Consider the following 18,504-nt stretch of genomic DNA (forward strand, 5'->3'; position numbering starts at 1 on the left):
AATTTGGAAAAAACGGAGTTCATCCTCTTCGCCCCACCCCGTATAGCCCCTCCACTTGACCCATCTATCAAAGTTAATGGAACAACAATTACCCTTGTCCCACGCCCGATGCCTTGGGGTAACCCTGGACTCCGACCTATCCTTCAAGTTACATGTTCAAACCCTCAACATTTCCTGCCGCCTCCAACTCAAGAACATCCACCGAATCGGCTCCTTCCTCACCCCTGAAACTACTAAGACACTCGTCCAGGCCCTCATAACCTCCCGCCTAGACTACTGCAACACCCTTCTCCAAGGACTCCCAGCTAACGCCCTCCCTCCAGTCCACCTTAAACTGCGCTGCTCGCTTAATCCACCTCACACCCCGATCTTCATCAGCTGCTCCCCTCTGCCAGTCCCTCCACTGGCTACCTATAGCACAGCGAATTGAGTTCAAGCTACTAACGTTAACATACAAAGCCATCCACAACCTGTCCCCTCCATATATCTCTGAACTAATCTCCCACTACCTGCCCACACGTAACCTCAGATCCTACAACTACCTCCTACTCCGCTCTGCCCTCATCCGCTCCTCACACAACCGCCTCCAAGATTTCTCCCGTGCATCCCCCATTCTCTTGAACTCCTTACCAAGACACATAAGACTGACCCGCACAATCACAGGATTCAAGAAGGCCCTGAAGACTCACCTATTCAGGAAGGCCTACAACCTCCAATAACACTATCATTGCACTGCCATCTGTACAGTCTCCCCCTCTCCTTCTGTCTCTACCCCCTTCCCTCATAGATTGTAAGCCCTCGCGGGCAGGGCCCTCTACCTCGCTGTGCCAGTCGGTCATTGTTAGTATTATATCTACCTGTATATTCTGTGTATGGTATGTAACCCCCAAATGTAAAGTACCATGGAATTAATGGTGCTATATAAATAATAATAAATAATAATAATGTACCCTGTATTTCCCCATAAAAATTCATGCCACTAATGCCAAGAAATTAAAGGGGCTCTATCATTGGGAAAGGTCATTTTTAACTAAGCACATCCTTGCAAAGCCTTTAGAAAGACTATTCCACACCTACCTTTTGTATGTAAAATGCCTCAGTAGTTTTTGATTGAGCCCATTTTTATTAATATGCTAATTAGCTTCCAGCAAGCACAGGAAGTTCTCACTGTCTCTCTGCTGTGTGTGTGAGAGCATGCAGATGAGTCAGCAGCAGCAGCCTGTGCTGTGTACATGCTGTAACGTGTTTCCCCGAAAGTAGGACACCCCCCGAAAGTATGGCATGCGGGGGGTTTCTGTTGAATTGCCTAATATAAGACACTTCCCGAAAATAAGGCATACCCAAAAATCTTTGCAGCCGACTGAACACTGTGCGATGAGCTCAGTGTGCACAGGAAATCCGGCTGCTGCCTTTGCTGTTGTGTCCACTGTCCCTGCTGTTGTAGGATGAGCTCTCCCAGCTCATCCCAGAGGCAGAGGAAGCAGTTGGCATACAGAAGAGGCAGCAGCAAGCTTTCCTGTGCACACGGAGCACAGAGTACAGCATCCGGCCGGCTGCTGTGTCAGTGAAGTGAGGATCGCTAAGCCCCGCCCACGAAAGCCCCCTGAAGGCTCGCCAAGTCCCGCCCACCACTGCCGGGACGAACAGCAGCACCAGCGCTACTATGAAGATGGGAAAGGTAAGTAGGATACCTTCCCCCCCCTCCCCTACACTACACTACCTACAACCGGCAGTCATGCTGACACTGCGCTAAGGAAGTGCCGGCATGACTGCCGATTGTCATAAGACATCCCCTGAAAATAAGACAGGTCCTATATTTAGGACAACAATTTAATATAAGACACTGTCTTATTTTCAGGGAAACACGGTAGGAGAGAGGGTGCTCGCTGAGAACTCCCGGTGCTTGCTGGAAGCTAATTAGCATATGAATAAAAACGGGCTCATTCAAAAGTACTGAGGCGATTTGCATACAACAGGTACTTATGGAATAGCCTTTCTAAAGACTATGCAAGTATATATTTAGTTAAAAATTACTTTTCCCAATGATAGAGCCCCTTTAATTTTGCAATGTCTGGAGCACTGAGAGCCGTTCTATTGTTCCAAACTGCTACCCCTGAAACATGTTCTCCTTCCACTTTCCCTTCTTGAGCGACAGGACCAGGGAGCTTTGCTGAAATCTTATCTGGCGCTGTGTTCTAACGTTTGTGCTGGTATATTTGAGCAATATGGGGCACAGCAGTTTGGAGTATATTAAGAAATAAAATAATATCTCAGCAACAGAGGCAGGAATTTTCATTGGGAAAAAAAGGGTTATCTTTAGGTGAGCCTGACCGATCTATACCTGACCTAGCCTGTATCCTGTATTGCTGGTGACACCCTCCATTTCAAGAAATTGTTAACAGTTTAAAGAGAGTAAGAATCTCACTTTCTGACATCCAGGGGCTCATGCTTCTCAGCACATATGATGGACGAAGTATGTTTACGATGTATCCACTGAAGATTTTCAGATTTTCTTTTACATTGGCCCCCATTTTTCCTCACACCTTTAATTACCTGTGAGTGAAAAAAATAAAATGTAAATGTAGTCTTGTTGATACAAGCTTTTATCCCATTGTTCATGAGGTTTTCAATTTGATACAGGCAGTTACAGAGGTAGCTTCAGTCATGTTTTTTTTTTTCTTTTGCATGGGAGTGAATGCAGTTGGAGACGAGAAAGAGTGCTCCATATGGGTCAGTCACTTCTGTTCTTTGCTCTTATCCGACGATAACAGAAAAACAAAACGAGGTAGACTGTACACTCAACATATAGAAAATATAAAAATGTTTATTAATATATTAGTACAATCATAACAAGAAAACACACACAAATACAGGAAAAAATTCCCACAAAGGATCCGCTTAGCCACAGTTTATTGTCTCTTTTGTAAAGGCATTGTATCGCCGAATTACATGGTGTTTACAAATATATTCCAAGTTGAGGAGCACATCAGCATAGGTATGAGATATGGTAAACATGGGAATATAATAAAGAGTTTGTGCATATAGGAATATCAATAGACACCATTATAGCCACCGGGCAATAGTAAAACCCAAACTCATATCTAGCAAAATCAGCAACTATGTCTCAATATCTCAAAAAACCTACAGCTAAGTTTGATAGTTGCAGACAAGTCACTCAAGAGCAGTGAGCCCGTACACAAACAGATAAGCAAATATGTAGGATGCTTATAGAGGACCTCTCACCATTTTGCCCATAGGCAGTTCTATATACTGCTGGAAAGCTGACAATGCGCTGAGTTCAGCACACTGTCGGCTTTCCTGATGTGGGCCCAGTGTGAAGAGCTTACGGTCCCGGTACCGTAGCACTTCTATGGTCAGAAGGGCGTTTCTGACACTTAGCCAGAGACGTCCTTCTTCACGCCCTTTTGACCATAGAAGAGCTACATTACCGGACCGTAAGCTCTTCACACCGGGCCCAGATCGGGAAAGCCGACAGTGCGCTGAACTCAGCGCACTGTCAGCTTTCCGGCAGTATATAGAGCTGCCTGTGGGCAAAATGGTGGAAGGTCCTCTTTAAAAGAGTCAATTCAATGTGTAATATCAAAAACAAAGATGTGCTTACCCATGTATAGGGCTAGGCTAGGCTAGTGCCCGGGACCTGTGGCGAGCGGGTCACCCGACATGCGTTTCGAAGTGGTCTCCGGCCCGCCGTTCAGTAAAAATACTGTTTTACTGGTATGCAAATGAGTTCTCTGGCAGCACTGTGGGCGTCCCCAATGCTGCCAGAGAACTCTCCATCACCGCCTCCATCTTTGTCTTCTTCCAGCGCAGACTTTGAAAATTGTAGGCCTCGGGCAGAACCTACTGCGCATGCCCACAGGCCACAAGAGAAATGGCCGCTTACACAGTAAGTAAGCAGCCATTTTCTTGTGGCCTATGAGCATGCGCAGTAGGCTGTGCCCGAGGACTACAATTTTCAAAGTCTGCGCCGGAAGAAGACGAAGATGGATGCGGTGATGGAGAGTTCTCTGGCAGCATTGGGGACGCCCCCAGTGCTGCCAGAGAACTCATTTGCATACCAGTAAAAACAGTATTTTTACTGAACGGCGGGCCGGAGACCACTTCTACAGGTAGGAGACAAACAGCCTTTCTTAAGGCTATTCCGACGTGTTAGGCAGAAAAAAAATCCTTCTGAATGATAGGATCACTTTAAAGCTGACTGCGAGCAAGCAGTCTCCTGTCCAGTTTCTCTGATGTTTATGACGGAAACCTTGGGGTGGACAGCAGCTGTAGTGTGAACACTGGTTAACAGACAATAGCTAGACACACTACTGACAGTCACCAATGCTAGTATGAACGACCCCTAAAAGATACTCCTTTGTTATGATCCTACTGCCTGGCATGACCACAAGCCTGGGACTGTCCTTAGCCACAAATGTAGCCTAGCAGAGACTGTTCAAGCTGCAGAATACTGGGGGGAAACTCGTCTCTTATTGCAGATTTGTCATAAAATGCCCTTGATTTCTGCACAGATGTTGCACATGGAAATCCTGCAGCAGTGCTCACAGGTGGATAGACACATGAGCCATATCCAATAACTCCGGATCACTGTCACAATGTCCGACTACTAGAAGTCTATGTCCGGCTGCATTCTCCTGCTCTGCATTCCCTTACTAAGCAGCTACTAATGCAATGGGGATCTTCGGCTTGTGTGACAGAATCCCGTGGCAGGCGCCTGCCGGGTCATCCTGGGAGTTCTAGTACCACAACAGTCTGCCGAGCCCAGTTATCAGCTGCTTACCTCTGACGTATGCGGCCCAGTACGGAGGAAACCTCGCGTCAGGTCTGCGGCGGCGACCAGCGGCTACTGAGGACTTTCCTCACACACAGTATTTATAGTCACAACTAGACGTTCCCGGAGGAAGCTGAGGGAAAGAGAAACGAAACCTAACTACAGCTGAGCATGCGCACACAGCTACAGTACTGGACGAGCCGGTACTACCGTAACAGAAGTGACATGTACACTGGGAAACTGCAACTATACAGCCGGATAGACGGGGAAAACGCAACTACTGGGACTAAATACACAGAGAAGGGTCAGAGACAAGAACAAGGAGGGTGTGGCAGCCATGACTTTTTTTAAAAAAAAATTTTGATGGCATAACAATTGCAGTAAAGATGTGTTCACATAGTGTCCATGCATACCTCACAACTTACAAAGGCCTGCAATAGGGTCCAAATCTGTGGGGTGTGCAGAGGGGAGAGAATGATTTAGGCCCAGATCACATTTGCATTCGGGCCATTCAGTGGCGTAACTAGGAATAGCAGGGCCCCAAGGTGAACATTTGACATGGGGAACCCTCCCCCCTTCCTGCACACAGTATTATGCCCCATAGTGGCCCCTACACACAGTATGAATGCCCCACTGTGGTCCATCCATGAACAATTATTATACTGATGTAAGTATACATGAGTCCCCCTGCGAACATCCGGTTGACGCATGCGCAAAGGAAGGGCGGCAAGAAAACTTCCGGTTCCTTCGTGAATTAACCAGGGCTGGTTATGTACTTCAGGTAGGGTCCTCGGGTTACGACGAGCCTGCTGCAGAACCTCATTTGCTGAATGCTATACAGTGTATAGCATTCGGCAAATGAAGGCTGATTGTGTAGCAGGCTCGTCCTTGCTACGAGCAAGTAAGTATGCTGTTACCAGTTGACTTTTTCTCATTGAAATGAATAGACCAGCATTGATTGGCCAGTGGCCAGTGATTTGGTCAATCAACGCTGGTTCTGCCAGAGGCTCGTCTGAGGAGGCGGAGTCTAACATCGGACTATTCATTCCAATGAGAAAAACTCTTGCCTGCCCGTAGCAAGGACGTGCTTGCTGCAGAATCAGTGTTCATTTGCCGAATGCTATACATATATATAGCATTCGGCAAATGAATATATATACTTTATAGCATTCAGCAAATGAGGTTCTGCAGCAGGCTCGTCGTAACCACGAAACAGTATGCCTATACCCCTGCTAGACATGGCAAACTCTCAAAACCGGAAAGAGATCTTCGACCGGAAATAGGAAGGGCGGGACATAATCCTTTGTTATTGTTGTCAAAGGGGGACTCATGTATAATGATCGGAGACCCAGTGGCTCCGGCGCCTTCCCCACAGATCTCTTCAATGTTGGACCAGACGTCCCCCAACCCACGCCAGCTTCACGACACATAATAACACTGGCCTGGGCGACGTGACGTCTCCATACACAGGAGAGGTAAGAAACTGGGTTTTTTTTTATGTTCCCTCACCTCCCCTGGCCTAATGATTATTACACTCCAGGATCTGAAAAGACCCCAGAGTATAATGCTAACAATGTTTGTGGGATTCACAGGCCCATGGCCTCACTTACCAATCCCCACTCCAGATCACAGCCCCATCCACAAAAGGGGAAACGCAGGCAGACGTGAGCAGGAGCTGGGATCGGTAAGTAAATAGGGCCTGTTACATACTTCGGTTACTCCAGTAGGTAACGGCCTATAAATAATGTCTTGGGCCCTGTGGTACTGCAGCTACCCCGGTAGTTATGCCACTAGGGCCATTCCTTTCCCCTCTCCGCATGAAAACTGCAGTGACAAAAGTCCTGCAAGCATCACTTTTCTCTCAGCATTTTTTGTGCGGAAACTGATTGAAAACTACACAGACCCCATTATAGTCTATGGGGTCCGCTGGGATACGGGGCCTAAACGCCACGGTTTTGAAAAAAAGGCGGCATTTTACAGGAACAGCAAAGTAGATGGGATTCTAGTGAATCCCATCCACCACTTTACGGAAAGGTACTCTTCACGGTTTTGGAAATTGCAGCATGTCAATTATAGCTACAGAAACGCAGGCAGTTTCCCTCTAGGTATAACTGAAGCAGAGAGTCTACAGACGAAACCTAAACAGTTGAATGAGTGAGAAATAATCGCAGTAGAGATTGTAGCTCCCCACTCAGTTTGGAGTAATTGTCACGTATGGGCTGTCCTAGCACATGATGCAGGTGCAGCTGTCAGGGGTCATCTCAACTCCACTCACTCAATCTTGCACTTACCCTTTACTCGATTTGCAAATTGAGCATAAGTCACACCCCAACATAGTCCACACACCCCAAACACACAACTCCGCCACCACTGCTGATGCAGTTCCAGCAGCAACCTCATACACTAACACACTTCCAAAAAGATAATGGGTTCATAGAGTATACACAAAGTAACATTCAAGTTAACACTTTAATTCCAAGATGGTTCAATGCTACATATGTAGAGAGATAATAAAGGACACTCAATACAAGCAGCTATAGAAAGAAAAAGGAATAAAACAGAATAATGCTTAGAAGTCTTTGGCTCCAGCAGCTTCCAAGACCTTCTGTAGGGAAAGACACACCCAGCTCTCTCATCTGCTTCCACAGATATAACAAAAACTCTAGATCACAGTTTCTGTTAAGGCTTGTGTCCAGCTACACCTCCCTGCCAGGATCCACCACTCCTCCTATTCCCAAATACAGGATCCTGAGAAAGAGGGATGTTTTCCTGGCTGTGGGACAGCTGTGTCTAGGGTAGAGCTCAGGGTCATTAGCTGTCTCTCAGTCCTTTGCCATCTGCTTTTCTAGGGGTTACCAAAAAGGGTACTCTCCCCTTGTATACACATAAAACAACATAGAATTAACAGGATTAGGTGATTTGTGTATCACACATAAAGGAAAGTACACAAACTGGGGTTCGAACGAGTAGGGAGCAACTTATTTCACAGCATTAGGAAGGTAACAGACTATATAATGGGAATGGAGGTATAACATCATCCTATCCACAGCCACCAGTATTTTACTTCTATGTAAGTGAAATACTGATTAAATTCACCTATGAATTATTACAGGTGGTGCGGTTTTGTATCACACAAGCTGTAACGATATGTAGGTGAGAATAAATGTCGTCGTCACCACCCTTACAAGATACAATAAGCCGACCAGCGAGTGTTCACTTGTTGGTTAGCTGATTGGCAGCACTATTACTATTAAAGTACTATTATCGGCAACAATCGTTCTTCAGGGCACTTGCTGCCACTAATAGTCCTGAATAACGGGTTGTTTAATAGGTTTCTTATTAGAGACAGAAGAAAAGATTCATCACAGGCTGGGTTTGACCCAAATTTTTCAAACTGAATAATTGCCTAAAATGGCCGCTGCCGTATGTATTGCACAGGAAAAACAGAGAAGAGACCCATATCTTGTGAGACACGATGACCTTCTGGTGCTACCTGACAGTCTTCTCAGCCAATAATCAGTGGTAGATGTTGTAAGGATGATCATAAGACATTGCAGGAATGGTGGATGCATAGACAGATTTGTGATTCAGCTCATTGCATGATACAGAGCACAGAGTTCTGAAAAGCTTATAAATTGCAAGCAATAGAGCTAGAGAATCTTAGGAATAGAAGAGTTTAGGCAGATTGAATGAATTGCAGGCAGATTAGTGATAGAAATCATAGAGCTTGATGGCAACATCCTGCACTAATACAAACAAAGGACAGTTAAATGGGCTCTATCAGCAAAATCCTGCTGATAGAGCCCTACATATGCGTGCATAGCCTTTAAAAAGGCTATTCAGGCACCGTAAAAGTTAAATTAAACTACCCCCCCGTTTTAAAATAATAACTTAAAAAAGAATGTTCTCTACTTACGGAATGTGCACCCTGGGCGGGCATTCTGGGTGCGTCTTCATCTTCTTCCCCGCCTCTTCTTCCTCTGACGTCTTCGGGTCCCGTCCTCCTCCGGCGCTTGCTCGTGGACCCTGATAAAAAAAAATAGCCCGGGCGCATGCGCAGTAGCCGTAGTAAAAGCCGCGTGCTACTGCGCATGCGCCCGGGCTAATTTTTTTTATCAGTGTCCACGAGCAAGCGCCGGAGGAGGACGGGACCCGAAGACGTCAGAGGAAGAAGAGGCGGGGAAGAAGAAGACGGCGCACCCTGAATGCCCGCCCAGGGTACACGTTCCGTAAGTAGAGAACATTCTTTTTTAAGTTATTATTTTAAAACGGGGGGGTAATTTAATTTAACTTTTACGGTGCCTGAATAGCCTTTTTAAAGGCTATGCACGCATATGTAGGGCTCTATCAGCATAATTTTGCTGATAGAGCCCCTTTAACCCCTTTCATTGTCAATCTAATCCTATTAATATTATAAATGTGAAAGTTTGTGAGTTTGGATGTTTGTGGGTTTGTGTGTTTGTTAGTCAATCATGCAAAACCCTCTCGACCGATTTGGCTGAAAGTTTCCACAAACATAGTTAATACACCCGATTGCGCAATAGGCTACTTTTCGTCACAATAGCGCACATACGTTTGTGCCAGGACCCCCACAAAACCCAAACTCACACCACCATCTCTGCAATCTCACACACTTTGGACCATAGCAAGCAACAAAATTCATATTGCCCTCTACAGCCTAGCCCCTAACCCCACACAATCTCATATACATATACTTTACCACTTTGCCCCTCACCTTAACGATACTCCAGGAGGCTCTCTTTAACGCTCCGGAGCAGCCATGTTTACCGACCCCCACCGCTCTGACAATCCGCGACACCGCCCACCCATGTCAATACCCCTAGGAGGTCTAATAAATGCAAAAAAAAAAAAGTTTAAGTAAAAAAAATATAAAAACAAATAAAAAGGATTAAAAATTAAAATCACCCCCCTTTCCCTAGAACACATATAAAAAAGTAGTTAAAAACTGTGAAACACATACATGTTAGGTATCCCCACGTCTGAAATCGCCCGCTCTACAAAGCTACACAAATATTTTTCCTGTTCGGTAAACGCCGTAGCGGGAAAAATGGTCAAAAGTGCCAAACCGCCGTTTTTTTCACTGTTTTGATTCTGATAAAAATTTGAATAAAAAGTGATCAAAGCAATAACATTTCCCGAAAATGGTAGAACTAAAAAGTACACCCGACCCCGCAAAAAAAGACGCCCTATACATCCCCGTACATGGACGTATAAAAAAGTTACGGCTGTCGGAATATGACGACTTTTAAAAAAAAATTTTTTTAACAGTTTTGGATTTTTTTAAGGGGTCAAAATGTAAATAAAACCATATAAATTTGGTATCCCCGGAATCGTAACGAAACACAGAATACAGGGGACATGTCATTTTGGTTGCACAGTGAACGCTGTAAAACCAAAGCCCGTAAGAAAGTCGCAGAAATGCATTTTTTCGTCAAATCCACCCCATTCAGATTTTTTTCCCTGCTTCCCAGTACATTATATAGAATAAATAATGGTGGCATCATGAATAAAAATTTGTCCCAGGAAAAATTAAGACCTCATATGGCTCTGGGAGCGGAGAAATAAAAAAAGTTATGGGGTTTAGAAGGAGGGGAGTCAAAAACTAAAAACGAAAATCAAAAAAATGCCATTGGCGGGAAAGGGTTAACTTCAAATACTTCTGTCCCAAAGTCACTATGTAAAGTTTCTCACAACACTGTATAGCAGCTCAAATACAAATTAACTTCAACACAAAAGTCTCACGTATTCTCTGAATTACAGAAAAAACAAGATACAAACTTACATTTCATATCCCATACCTTATACACAGTACGAAAACCTTACCCACGCCTGTATATACCCACTTCTACAATCACCGCAGATGAAGTCGCGGGTACCAGCTAGTCTTGTATAAATCTGCTGGGCAATAAAGCAATTTCATCTGTATAGAGTGCTTAAAAAGATTTTTACTGACAGACAGTCTTGTTGGTGAGAAATCTTTTCTTAAAGGGAACCTGTCACCCCCTTTTGAGACCCCTAAAGTACAGTGTTGGCCAAAAGTATTGGCACCCCTGCAATTCTGTCAGATAATACTCATTTTCTTCCAGAAAATGATTGCAATCACGAATTCTTTGGTATTACTATCTTCATTTAATTTGTCTTCAATGGAAAACCACAAAAAGAATTGTCAAAAAGCCAAATTGGATATAATTCCACAGCAAACATAAAGAAGGGGGTGGACAAAAGTATTGGCACTGTTTGAAAAATCATGTGATACTTCTCTAATTTGTGTAATTAACAGCACCTGTTACTTACCTGAGGCACCTAACAGGTGGTGGCAATAACTAAATCACACAGCCAGTTGAAATGGATTAAAGTTGACTCAACCTCTGTCCCGTGTCCTTGTGTGTACCACATTGAGCATGGAGAAAAGAAAGAAGACCAAAGAACTGTCTGAGGACTTGAGAAACAAAATTGTGAGGAAGCATGAGCAATCTCAAGGCTACAAGTCCATCTCCAAAGACCTGAATGTTCCTGTGTCTACCGTGCGCAGTGTCATCAAGAAGTTTAAAGCCCATGGCACTGTGGCTAACCTCCCTTCAAAAAGCACTAGAAAATGGTTTGAGAGAAAGCACTGGAGACTTCTAAAGTGGCCAGCAATGAGTCCAGACCTGAATCCCATAGAACACCTGTGGAGAGATCTCAAAATGGCAGTTTGGAGAAGGCACCCTTCACATCTCAGGGACCTGGAGCAGTTTGCCAAAGAAGAATGGTCTAAAATTCCAGCAGAGCACTGTAAGAAACTCATTGATGGTTACCGTCAGTGATATATATTGATGGATACCGGAAGCGGTTGTTCGCAGTTATTTTGTCTAAAGGTTGTGCTACAAAGTATTAGGCTGAGGGTGCCAATACTTTTGTATGGACCATTTTTGGAGTTTTGTGTAAAATGATCAATGATTTGAGTTTTTTTCATTCTCTTTTGTGTTTTTTCATTGCAAGCAAAATAAATGAAGATATTGATACCAATGAGTAAAATGAGTATTATCTGATAGAATTGTAGGGGTGCCAATACTTTTGGCCAACACTGTAAATGGACTACAGTCAAAATGTGAAAACTTACATTTCAGATCCAGCAAAATAATGTCTGAAAAAAAAAAAACACTTGTTTTTAATTTTGTACCCTAACTTTTCCCACTTTGTATGTAAATTAGATGAGAAAGATCCGATGACCCATGTTTTTTTTGTATGTAGATTGTGAGCCCCATATAGGGATCACAATGTAAATTTTTTTCCCTACCAGCATGTCTTTGCAGAATGGAAGGAAATCCACGCAAACACGAGGAGAACATACAAACTCCTTGCAGACGATGTTCATGGCAGGATTCAAACCCAAGACTCCAGCGCTACAAGGCTGCAGTGCTAACCACTGAGCCACCGTGTTGCCCCCTTGATCCGATGAGCACTGTTCAGCCGAGAACAGTCTGGCTTATTCATGAATTTCAGTCCGGGTACATCTCCCCACTGTGTACATGCCTGCCTTTTTTTAATATTAGCAGTCTAGAAATCACACATCTGTGTAATTCTCCCCAGGCATCCTTTCAGTCCGCTAGAGAATTTGGCACTGTGCACGTGCTGGCAGTTGCCATAACTATTACATCAGAAGGGAACGCTATTCACTTTGACTGACCCACTGACCACAAACAAGATCTAAAAAAGGTACAGAATCTGGCATCTTTGTGGCATATCATGCAGGCACATGCCTTCATACTGGCATAATATCATCATTATTATTATGCCAGCAGGAAGGCCTAGCACATTATTTTACCTTCATGCAAGACTAATAACATATATACCAGCAGCATATCAGACTAATAACATGACATGCCGTAGACTTGCTGGCATAGCAAATTATTAGTCTGAAAGGAATAGTACATTCATGCAAAAGGGGTAACGTGTTTGGCGTAACTTTTCCTATAGTATTAGCCTGTGTGGCATCATGCTAGTTAGCATGCCAGGCAGTCATTAGCCGTACCAATCTGCCCATGCTAACATAGGTCTCTTTTTAGTCATGCCATGTTGGTCTTTGTCGATTGGTATGCTCATCAAGAAAGGGTCAAGAAAAAAAAATTATTTTACATACATTCCCCAGGAACCAACAGAGGATAAAACAGCGGCTTCTATAGACAGGGCAAGAATTTTTGGATGTGGATCAGATGGCAGCTAAGGGCTCGTTCACATCTGCGCCCGGTGTCTGTTTTGCAGGTTTCTGTTTCCTGCATAAAACAGAGCAGGAGACGGAAACCTGCAGGACTCTTTCTCACCCATTCATTTGAATGGGTGAGAAAGATGTCCGGCCGTGAGCGGCGGTGAGCGTTTTATGCTCTCCGCCGTGAAACCAGGTTTTTAAATCCGGACACAGAGTCGGACATGCAGTACTCTGTATCCGGATAAAAAAATCTGGTTTCACGGCGGAGAGCATAAAACGCTCACGGCCGGACCCGATCTGTGTTTTCCATCTTCTGGCATGCAGAAGACGGAAAGCACAGAACGGAAAGTAGAACGCAGGTGTGAACCTAGCGTCAGATTCTGAAGGAGAACACTAGCAACAATTTCCATTTGAGTAATCTATACTTCATACCTGATTGATATGGGAAGATAAAAAAGGTAATCCTCCTTCTATCCGATGCCATAACCTTGATTTTAACACCACCTGCCCGAGCAGAGCTGTTATTCGTCTTTGAAGAAAGAAAAGGAAGAGAACAACAGCCCGTCTGTGCTCAAATTCCAACAGCACACCATAGTAATCAAAGCCGAGCATTGAATATGCGTTTGACAAACAGGACTGCATTGGGAGACCCCGGAGCACCGGGGACACAAGAGTATGGAGAGCATTATACAGCAGCCATTCACAACAGTGGCCATATATGTAGGACAGGAATGGCTTAATATAGGCAGAGCTCTCCATTTTTGTCTCAGTCAAGGATCTCACCTGGGATCTACTTTCTAAGATATAATGTAGCTTATGTAGACCAAAGACAATTTGTTGATCATAGAAATTTATTTCTTAAGTCTCATAATGGAAGAAGAAAAAAAATAAAACAGAAAGATCATCTTTCAATGTTGTTTTACTGAACAATAGCTGAAAGACAAAGATGCTGTCAGTTGTGATAATATACATCTCAGGTAATGTAATCACAGTAGAAAAGTTACAGAAAAAACACAATTAAAAAGAAAAGTCATATGTAACATATATATACACTGAATGGTGGAATTGAAATATTTACATCTTGCAAGAATACTGAAAGTCAGATAGCTTTTTCAATTGAAAAAAAAAAACAAAAAAAGAACTACCATGAAAACTAGGGCCAAAGTGAGCAGCTGTTTGAAGTGACCTCTTCACTGTTTATGTTGCATTCCATTGGTTTTATAAAGACCATGCTTTATTACAGCCTTGTCTTATTCACCTCTATAAGACGAAGCTGGAATTCTATTGCACGGCCACTATGAAACAAACAGCGAGCAAAGTAAATAGTTAAGGGGTCACAGCGCTTGTAGGAGTGCCTGATCCCCTTCATACAGCTGGGTGCTCACTAATATCTTATTGATAACCTTTTCCTGAGGGTTGATAAAAATTAGTTGAACAACCCCTTTCAGAGAAGTCTACTTCAAATTGTAAACTGTAATTTAGCATTACTTTAAAAAAAATCTGTAAATTTTGTTACGTAGATTATACATAAACTGCAAAATGGTGCAGGACAGGTGAAAATCACTTAATGTTCACAAAGTTAAACATATTTCTTTATATATTTGTGGTTACCCAATCTAATTCTACGCATTGTATTTTCATGGTGGTGCTTTTTCTGCTTTGAAAGCCCTGAGTATCAAAATAGACATTCAACAAAAAAATTACACTATAGTAATAGTGGTACTAAAAAAAACATTCCATAAGCAAGTTTTTGAACTATTCTCAGTTACGATTTATGTGAGCATTCTATACTCACGCTTAGGTGCAACTACAGTCTGGGATTAAAGTGACATAAAACTACAATGCATCTTTTATTGGACATATCCTATAAAAGAGCAAGGAAGAGAGCAGCCATATATCTGCTCCAATAAACTATTTTCTATGGTTGTGCTCAATTTTCTTATCAGTACAGAGACATTCTTAAGACATCCAATAAGATGCTCCGGGATGACTCCCCTCCCTCCTTTTTCCCCCCCTTGTGTTGTTTATAAAAAATTTTGGAAAAATCTTCAATAAACTTTAATGATAAAAAAAAAAAAAGTTGCTCCGGGATACCCATCAATCAAGAGAACGGGTCTTCCCCTACTTGAATGGGGGAGTATGTGCACTGTCACTCTAGTCACTTCTATGGGGCCATCAAAGAGAAGCTAAGTAGATAACCTGTTGATCGAGGCATTATTTGCTGTCCCCACCTACCAACTGCTTGAGTTTCTACCTTATGATGATAATTGTAAGATCACAGAACATACAGAAGGATAACTTCCTAAGTGAGAGCCCAATTTTCCCTTCAAAATGAGTTCCATATTTGGGAGTAACCTAATGTTCGTCTATACAGGCTTCTTAAGAACTGGGTGGAAATAGAACTTTCCATGGAGAGCATATTCCCCCCAAAAGGATTCAATAAAATGTGCAGTGTGCGTGTAAAAAAATAAAAAATTGGCCCATGTCACATATAAAGAAACATCCCTTATCCTGCTAAGCCATTACACCCCCCATCCTTGTTGGACAACACGTACTAAAAAGAGTCTAAAGTCATGCTAGAATTCTGAACTTTCTCAGTAGCCCTGTTACATACAGGTTTGAACAATTTCAGGAGCCAATACAGAGAATTTATCAGCTGAGCAGATTGTTATATAGTTATGTGGCAGAATTCAGCAGAAACCTATTTATTTTTCTGTTCCTTTTATGTTTAGAAGTAATGGAGTCCAATGTGCAGTCCAGACAGTGATTATCAGCTACCTCTGTGTGCATAGTCAGAAGGGAGGTGGTCATTCACTGTTAGGACCACCCACTGGACTCAATTACTCCTCCTTAACATACAATAAACCTCTCCAAAAGAACACAACTTTTACAAGATCACCTCCTTACTCAGACCACATTTTCTGTGATGAATTTGACAAGACCACACCCCACTTTCTAATGCAATGAGTGGTTGTCTCCAAGAGATTTCAGTTAATGGATAAAAGACAAAGCAATACTGAGTATTCTTCCAGAAAACAATATATCACTCTACTCACCACCTCTATAAGATGATGGCTGCAGGCTGCACTGCAATTTCATGGTGATAAATCCCCTTTAAGCATTGAATTTGAAAACCAACCATTTATAATAAAAACAAGTAAAACGGATGACAACTTTGTATCAAAATAACTCGGCAACAAATTATGTTCCATCCATGTGAATGGGGTCATTTCTGCAGCATGTGCATGTCTACCACAGACGTCCATACAATAAAGCTGACTATACCCAAAGATATCGCTAGCTGAAAATCTGCCAAAGGCCTACAGATAAATATCTTGGATCATATGGCAAGCCTGAGACCGCACAGGTTCTTTAGAATAAACTGCACTGCAAAAATAACTAGTGGCTGCAGGAAAGATTACACGCAAGCCAATAATACCTTTCATAGACCTCCCAATGTACGTGAGAATCTAGTGGTGCTTTCTATACAAACAGTGGGGGAGATTACAAAGCTCTGTGCAGGATCCTGACATACAGAAGTAAATAGGGATTCACAATAGTTTCCTAGTTTACACAACTCACTCCACTTTTGAATACCGAGAATGTGGATATTTGTTGGCTTGTCTGGCTGTCCGTATTCCAGATTTATCACACATGAATTTTTTTTAAAGTAAAAAAAGTTGCACTCTCACTCCAAGAAGTGGATCATCATCTTAAGACAGAAATTGTGGAATTATTGTGTGACATTTGTTAAACTTGGAGCAAATCAGACTTCAGCAAGCCTGGCTTTAAAGAATCCACTCATGATAAAGGGCAAGGGCAACATGTGGGGCCATAGCCTAAAGAGGATTTCTCATCTCAAGAGTTTTACCCAATTATTACATTGTCTATTTTGCTCCATTTGCTAGAAACAGCTGGTTGTCTCAGGTTAGGCTGATAACTCAGGCCCTGTTCTCTGCCATCTGTATTCTCTCATCTCCTCTTTCTCTGCATGCTGCTTTCAGTTGCAGAGACATGATAGTCTAGTTTCTTGATCAGTTCTTCTGTTATCTCGGGATATACATGAGTCCCCCTGCGAACTTCCGGTTGGCACATGCGCAATGGAAGGGCGGCAAGAAGACTTCCTGTTCCTTAGTGAATTAACCAGGGCTGGGTATGTACTTCAGGGTATGGTCCTCGGGTTACGACGAGCCTGCTGCAGAACCTCATTTTCTGAATGCTATACAGTGTATAGCATTCGGCAAATGAAGGCTGATTGTGTAGCAGGCTCGTCCTTGCTACAAGCAGGTAAGTATGCTGTTACCAGTTGACTTTTTCTCATTGAAATGAATAGACCAGCGTTGATTGGCCAGTTGCCAGTGATTTGGCCAATCAACGCTGGTTCTGCCAGAGGCTCGTCTGAGGAGGCGGAGTCTAACATCGGACTATTCATTCCAATGAGAAAAACTCTTGCCTGCCCGTGGCAAGGACGTGCCTGCTGCAGAATCAGTGTTCATTTGCCGAATGCTATACATATATATAGCATTCGGCAAATAAATATATATACTGTATAGCATTTAGCAAATGAGGTTCTGCAGCAGGCTCGTCGTAACCACGAAACAGTATGCCTATACCCCTGCTAGACATGGCAAACTCTCAAAACCGGAAAGAGATCTTCGACCGGAAATAGGAAGGGCGGGACTTAATCCTTTGTTATTGTTGTCAAAGGGGGACTCATGTATAAATCCAAAGATGACTGCAACTTAGAAACAAGCAGGGAGTAGAGGGGAGAGGAGACAGGAGGGCAGGTTAAAGCCTGAAATGAGAAACCCTATTGAAGAGTGACTCTAACTTCTATCATATCAGCTAATGTAGAGTTATAATCCTCTGAGAATTAATTTCACAATATATCTTCAATAAGGGTTGATGATTTTCTGATAACTATATAGGGGATATGGCCCCATTTACTTTTTCTTAGTTAATAAAATTTCAGTTGTCCCGTCTAGGGAGTGTTCTTTATTATAGAATTATGTTTACCATTAAAGGGACTGTCCAGTGGACAATTAAGAACAAGAAAAAAAAAAAAAATACTCACTAAACCCGTACCCATACTGCTCTTGACACACAAGAAATGCCACACAGCCAGCCAATGTCTGAGGCGGGTCACTGCCGAGTTTAGTGATTGACTGACTGGTCATTTTCTGTGTGTTGAGAAGGACCAAGAAACCAAAGACTCTTAGGACCCATTCACATCTGCGTTCAGGCCATTCCGTTCCTCTCGCTGTATGAAAAAAAGCAGAGATAAAAGTCCTGCAAGTAGCACTTTTATCTCTGCATTTTTCGTGCGGAAACCGAGTGGAAGCCACACAGTCCCCATTATAGTTTATGGAGCCCATGTGTTTCCTTAGGTAACCACTTTTTTTAAAAAAATTTGCATTAGGTTTCCGTTTGGGGGAAAGGGGGGTGTCCCCCAAGCGGACTCACCTAACGGAAACCCATGTGCAGATGTGAACCAGTCCTTAAG

The 18,504-nt window shown here is 43.1% G+C and overlaps 1 protein-coding gene across 1 annotated transcript in view; it reads right to left on the reverse strand.

Moving 5' to 3' along the window:
• RIGI (RNA sensor RIG-I) overlaps window positions 1-4,956 on the reverse strand; it is a 49,853-nt gene extending 44,897 nt beyond the window's left edge. The window contains exons 1-2 of the mRNA XM_075279983.1: window positions 4,802-4,956; window positions 2,426-2,553 (exon numbers count right to left, since the gene is read on the reverse strand). Of these exons, the coding sequence (XP_075136084.1) occupies window positions 2,426-2,531 (106 nt within the window). The 5' untranslated portion in view covers window positions 2,532-2,553; window positions 4,802-4,956. The remainder of the gene's footprint in view (window positions 1-2,425; window positions 2,554-4,801) is intronic.
• Between the last annotated feature and the right edge of the window lie 13,548 nt (window positions 4,957-18,504).

The sequence above is a fragment of the Leptodactylus fuscus genome, chromosome 1 (assembly GCF_031893055.1).
Source record: "Leptodactylus fuscus isolate aLepFus1 chromosome 1, aLepFus1.hap2, whole genome shotgun sequence".
Lineage (NCBI taxonomy): Eukaryota > Metazoa > Chordata > Amphibia > Anura > Leptodactylidae > Leptodactylus > Leptodactylus fuscus.